Source organism: Anabrus simplex, chromosome 1 (assembly GCF_040414725.1).
Source record: "Anabrus simplex isolate iqAnaSimp1 chromosome 1, ASM4041472v1, whole genome shotgun sequence".
Classification (NCBI taxonomy): domain Eukaryota; kingdom Metazoa; phylum Arthropoda; class Insecta; order Orthoptera; family Tettigoniidae; genus Anabrus; species Anabrus simplex.
In genome coordinates, this window is record NC_090265.1 from 1,307,658,555 (window position 1) to 1,307,665,344 (window position 6,790).

The window sequence follows — 6,790 nt, forward strand, 5'->3', positions numbered from 1 at the left end:
TGCCCTGCGCGTCTGAATGTGGGAGGATAACGATAATGAGGTAGAGAGAGGATGGAACCCGATGTCGGGTCGAATAACTTCAAGGGGTCTGCTGAAGGCTTAACATCCCAAACGGACGGACGAATCACCATAAACGGTGTCATCTGCCCTAACTTCATATGAAAACAGTGGAGAAGTTTGGAATTGGATCCAAGCTATTGACTCGTAACCTGGTAATAAAATATTGTATACCACCGCCTCTCCAACTCTGCCGACCAACGTTTTTATGGTGAAAACTGTTTCCACCAACAGGATTCGAACCGGCTAACCACGCTGTCAGACCGTATAGACTAGACGCCTTAACGATCATGGCCACTGGGTAGGCAGCGTCCGATGTTGACGGAAGGTCACTTTGTTCTTCGCGTTTTACAACCCATCGAACCAGATAAAAATCACGGCCCCATTTTCACATAATACCATTGCTTACAGTAGTACATCTTATTGGAATTCGAAGGGAGAGGTTTTTACCTGGGCAGTTGGAGGTGAATTCATGTGTATAAATGTGAATACGATAGACACCCGGGAACAAATTATGTACGCTAAAGGTGCTTGAGACAGAATTCATGGGACTTCGACACTTGTGAACAAATCATTGGGGTGACTTACAAAGATCTCATATATACATTGAACTGAGGTCCATTACGTTCTTTCTGAGTAATAAAACAGCAAACTTTACTTACGGTACACTCGTCTTGTTATCATAATTATCATTGTTATTATATCTCAGTTCTTCAGATTCAGTCCAAATGAACACGAAGTTCATTATATACGTGCGCATAATACCTACTAGGAATTGCTAATTCACTCCGCACAATTGTGTGCATACTATGACATGACTATCCTCACCACATGTCTTTCTCTTCAAGTGTTGATCAGTCCTTGAAGTAACTCTCTGCTCTTATCTATAGATTTCCTAATTATCCACCAATTTAGTATCTTATTGTTACTAAGGCGTCAAACAGTTCAAAACTCATTTAATAGTATTCAGACTGCTAGCAAACCGATCTTTAAATTCAGTGCACATTGATACCACTACGAAACACTATGTAACTCTTCACCCAGTTCACTGCACGAAGAGTGGGGTCAGGTAACAGGCATTAAAGTAAAAGAATAGGATTTTCCACTGTCTGTTTCATTCGAAATTACTGAGTCAGAGCAGAATTCAGCATCCCTGATCTGTTTCTCGGCGTTCCATTCAGGAGATTTGCAGACTAATGGTGGATTATTTGACAGCAAAATACTGTAACTTTCCATAACATGCTTAAACCAACTAAAATCACAGCTACAGTGCCATGGATTTTCAGACAAGTATATCACTGCTGAGATGTTGTTGTGAAAAACGGACTGAAATATTTCTTCAGGCAGGGACGTTAGCTTATTGTTCTGTAAATGAATTTCTTTCAAATTTTGCGCTGGGATATCAAATAAATTAGATTCAATATGTTGAAGCTCACAACCATGAAAATAAATCCTTTCTGGCTTAACCAACCCTGAAAGCGAACCGGATTTCAAATTAGTAATTGGATTAAAACTAAAATCGACAGTTTCTAACATCCACAGTTTAGTTGTTCCCGTTAGATTATAGACTAATTCTGGGTTATTCAGTGTATATTGTATTTTAATATGCCGTAAAGTACGTGCCACTGTAGAAAACACATCAATGTTGATCATTGTGAGGTTTCTGTTATTCAATATAGACAGATATTTTAGCGATGATAGTCCTTCAAAAGCACTTCCTGTTAAGGATGAAATTCTATTGCTGTCCAAAATGAGCTCAGTCGTATTAGTAAACTGGTCACTTTTAAAGGCTCCCGGAAGAATTGAGGTTAGTGAGCAGTTCCTTATCTGGAGATTACTGACACTGATGGAGAAGTTCAACCAGCCTTGAGATAGCGTAGAGTTGGGAAAGATTACATCTCTAAACGTCAGACCGTAATCAGACTCTCCACCGCATGAGTTCTGTAACAATTAAAGATAACCAAATATTGTTCATTAAACTAGCGATAATGATATCACGTAAGTGGGTAGTAAACATGATAGAAGGTTGTGTAAAGTAGCCTACCTGAGCAAGCAAGGAAAATGAACCTTTAATATATTACATTGTGGGAGTGCTTAAATATTTCATGCAAACGTACATTCCAACAGTACGGTAGGGTGATGTCCATTATCTTTATGCATTAGCAAAGAAAATTGATCACAATTAAATTCTTCTGATGGACTGCATACCCATACACGTCTGGGTGATGTGACAAGTCTTAAGGAAAATAATGGATATGAAGAACATTGCCAACTACGTGGTAAACGTTGCGTGATAAAATGCATAGGTACCGAAAAATAAAAAATGGAACTTAATGCAAATTTATATTCTTACATGTTTCATGCCAACGGTGTTGAAACACCGGGTCCCGTGAGATCCCGGAAGTTAAGCAACATTGGGCGTGGTCAGGAGTTGGATGGGTTACCGCGCGCTGTTGGTTGGGGGGTAAGGGAATGGAGGAGCGGAAAGGAACTGGCAACCCTACCGCACGTAAACTCCGGCTCAGGAACACCTTTGCGGAGGTTCGGACCTGCCTTTGGGCACAATATCCCCCCCCCCCCTTTTTTTACTTTTTGTTATAAGATATCATCGAAAACTCTTATAGTGGTTTCGAACCACACTGCCGGCAGCCCTGAAGAAGGTTTTTCATGGTTTCCCATGCTGGGGCTGTACCTTCATTGAGGCCAGCGTCGCTTCCTTTCCACTACTAACCCTTTCCTATCTCATCGTCGCCATAAAAAATTTCTGTGTCGGTGCGTCGTAAAGCAGATTGTAAAAACATGAAGAAATAACTCTTAAAGGCCTTACATACAAATTTGGTCGCGTTATTGCTACAAGGATTAGAAGCGAGGCACAACTCTTCTTACATAATTAACCAGTTTTTCAAAGTTGTCTGAATATCCCTACCTAATCCGATGATAAAGCTGAATGATCATCATGATGGCGTGTGTCCTCCGGTGAGGCTTGGTGCAGGTCTTTAGAGCTGAAGTCTTATAGGCGACCTGCACGTTTTGAGGATGAGGTCCTACCTAAGATGAATTCTAATACTGAAGACGGCACAAATACCCAGTCCCCGAACTATCGGAATTAACCAATGAAGGTTAAAATCTCCAGCTCAGCCTTTGGTCCAAGGGGTCTCGGGTTCGATTCCCGGTCGGACCGGGGAATTAATTCCTCTGACCCGGGGGATGTGTGTTTGTGTCATTTTCATCACCGGAATTCATCACAGGTACGCCTATAGGGCGTCAACTCGAACGACCTGCGCCAAGCCTCTCCGGGGGCCACACGCCGTTAAAGAAATTAGTTTATAATTTGATAAATGCTATGAACAAGCTGGAAACATTTAAGTTAACAATCTGTGTTCAATGTCTGTATGTGAAAATATTTTTTTTTACATATCTCAGTGATGGGCTTCGTCTATTGCACTATTTGTCTTCCTAGCTATCCATAGTAGACTAGCATCTGTTGGTTTTTTTAACATTACTTCTGTTCATACATTCATAGGTATTCTTAAAATGGAAGACAACTGATTAATTGCAAACATCATTGAAACTATTCCGTGATAGTCCTACATGAAAACTGAAACAAATGCTACTTTGAGTTAATAACTAAAATATATGCTTATTAGTATGAAGACTTCATGTGTGATTTCATCTAGGCTCCATTCTACAATTGACCTGATTGCCTTTAACCAAGGGGGAATCAAGGTCTTGGAACTATCCCTGCTGGAATTACTTAAATGTTCTGCGACTTAGAAACATGTATTATAAAAGTATGCGCTGTAAATTCGTGTTGGGGAGATTGTGGGTTCGAACCCCACTCTAGGCAGCCCTGAAGATGGTTTCCCGTGGTTTCCCATTTTCACACCAGGCAAATGCTGGGGCTGTACCGTAATTAAGGCTTCGGCCGATTCCTTCCCATCCCTAGGCCTTTCCTATCCCTTCGTCGCCATAAGACCTATCTGTGTCGGTGCGACGTAAAACAAATAGCAAAAATAAAACCTATTGAATTTCAAACTTAAGGTGCAGAAAAGCCATATAATAACGCAATAGGTGCAGAATTTTGAAATGTTGATTGGAATATATGAGGAAACCTTTTTACACTGACGGAAATGTGTAACCTAATGTCATTAGAACTGAGATATCATGAAACACACTAACTCAATATTCATAATAATTACCTTTAAGTAAGAGCTGTGCAATAGGTATTTGAGAGTGTTGGTTAGTTTTCTGGGGTCCGAAATGTCGGAGCATATCACACTACATTCGGTGCGTAAGGACTGTGGTTCCTCAGTTGTCTCGTCCTCTTCTCCATCTTCCTGTTCATCAATTTCAGGTAGATCTGTTGAAAACACAATGCCCATGAAGATGAACATTAAGAGAGCAACTAACACAAACACAGATATGCAAATAGCTCGTTTCCTTCGCACATTGTTTTCATCATTTGCCTGAACGGGCTTCCGTAATTTATTCCACGACGGTGAACTAACAATATGGGCTCTTTTTGGTAGTCCTTGCTGCACCATTTTTAGTCACTTATCCTAATAATTAAACAAAATTAATCTTCTTCTGCAACGGCTCCCTTCAGATAGCTGATTGTTGCCACTGAAGAGGTAATGTTACTGACCTGCCTGCTGATAAACTGGAACTGCCGTATCAGTAACGTGATTAGCGACGTCATATCAGAAGGAATTAATAAACAATACATAAACACTTGATTCTATGTGATCTCATGATAATTAAAAATCAATTTTTTATGATGTTGTTCTATAACTTACAGATTTGTTCCAACAATCACATGCTAAGAAGTTAAGACGAGGTATAGTGTTTAATTCACTACAATAATACTATAACCGTAAGACTTCGGCTACCATGAACTGATGTTTCAATACTGTTTCAAGCAACTTAAGGACACCTGCACGTCAATTTAGACGTACGGTTTAAGGCTGACTATGAAGATCTATGGCTGAAATTTAATTAATTATGTCTAGTAAACACGAAATGTGCTACCGTCGGTTTTGAACCCGTGATCTTGCGATCCGCAGGCCAACACTCTAAGACTGATCTGTAGAGAGATTTCATAATCTACAATATAAGAGCAGGAACACTTTTCATCTTTCAGTGACCTATCTCAGTCTCGTTTTAGACTTTCGTATAATGACATATTTCGACTGTACTATCGTCATTACCTTTGCAGGCAGTACCTGCGATGGGCGGTGTGAAATTATGCTCAATAGGATCAGTTCGTATATTCATTTCAGTAGGCTTCATTGACTGGCAGGTAGGAGCATGTGTTGGCTGGGTGATGGAAGTTTAACAATAAAATGATGATACACTGATTTACGTGGGGATAGATATCTGACACGCTGTTTACTATTTCTAGTGCAGTTTTTTATGCTGTTATCAAACTGAAAACCGTTTCGCTCTTTTACATCGGGTTTTGAAGATGTTAACAAAGTTTTAATTTTTATGTAAAAGCATTGATCGAAAATTGTATTAAGTTTTCACACAAAGCCGAAAATTTTAATTTGTGTCTCGTTTATTGACAGTGACAGCCTTCCTGCGCGGATACGTAAAATACAAATCCAATCATGTTATGCCGTACACTTATCTTACCTAAAGCCATGTTCATCATATATATACTCTATATAGAATTCAACGCTCTAATGAAACTCTTGTCTGTGAGTTGGTTTCCTTGATATCATGTTAAATATAGGTAAATGGTCGATCCCACATATCTAGAGAACTTTGCGTGATAGAGACAAACGGTTTGCATATTTTGAATTAGCATGTTTCAGTTGTCTTCAAACGCTTGTTGGTTACCAAAATATCCACCGATTCTTTTGTTGTCGGTCAGTATAATCATCATCATCATCATCATCATCATCATCATCTGTTTACCCTCCAGGTTCGGCTTTTCCCTCGGACTCAGCGACGGATCACATCTCTACCGCCTCAAGGGCAGTGTCCTGGAGCTTCAGACTCTTGGTCGGGGGATACAACTGGGGAGAATGACCAGTACCTCGCCCAGGTGGCCTCACCTGCTATGCTGAACAGGGGCCTTGTGGAGGGAAGGGAAGATTGGAAGGGATAGACAAGGAAGAGGGAAGGAAGCGGCCGTGGCCTTAAGTTAGGTACCATCCCGGCCTTCGCCTGGAGGAGAAGTGGGAAACCACGGAAAACCACTTCGACGATGGCTGAGGTGGGAATCGAGCCCACCTTTACTCAGTTGACCTCCCGAGGCTGAGTGGACCCCGTTCCAGCCCTCGTACCACTTTTCAAATTTTTGTGGCAGAGCCGGGAATCGAACCCGGACCTCCGGGGGTGGCAGCTAATCACGCTAACCACTACACCACAGAGGCGAACGGTCAGTATAATTTTACTAATTTTACGTCCCACCCGTGGTGTCTCAGCCCGAGCGGCTACAGGGCACTAGTTTATAGATAGTGGGTCGAACCCCACTATCGGAAGCACTGAAGATGGTTTTCCGTGGTTTCCCATTTTCACAGCAGCCAAATGCTGGGGCTGTACCTTAATTAAGGTAACGGCCGCTTCCTTCCCATTTATAGTCCTTTCCTATCCCATCGTCGCTATAAGACATATCTGTGCCAGTGCGACGTAAAACAAATAACAAAGAAAATAATTATAGATAACAAGTGAACATATAATTTATGCTCAGATACGTTCACTCAAGTGAAATAATTTATGCTCAGAT

General features: G+C 41.0%; 1 protein-coding gene across 1 annotated transcript; it reads right to left on the reverse strand.

Annotated features, from left to right (window-relative positions):
* Positions 1 to 640: 640 nt before the first annotated feature.
* LOC136878528 (leucine-rich repeat and fibronectin type-III domain-containing protein 5) lies at positions 641 to 4,693 on the reverse strand. The gene is made up of 2 exons (XM_067152091.2): positions 4,257 to 4,693; positions 641 to 1,998 (listed from the first exon to the last, which is right to left on the reverse strand). Exons 1-2 carry the CDS (start codon positions 4,599 to 4,601, stop codon positions 1,123 to 1,125), a joined length of 1,221 nt encoding a protein of 406 aa, XP_067008192.2. The 5' UTR covers positions 4,602 to 4,693; the 3' UTR covers positions 641 to 1,122.
* Between the last annotated feature and the right edge of the window lie 2,097 nt (positions 4,694 to 6,790).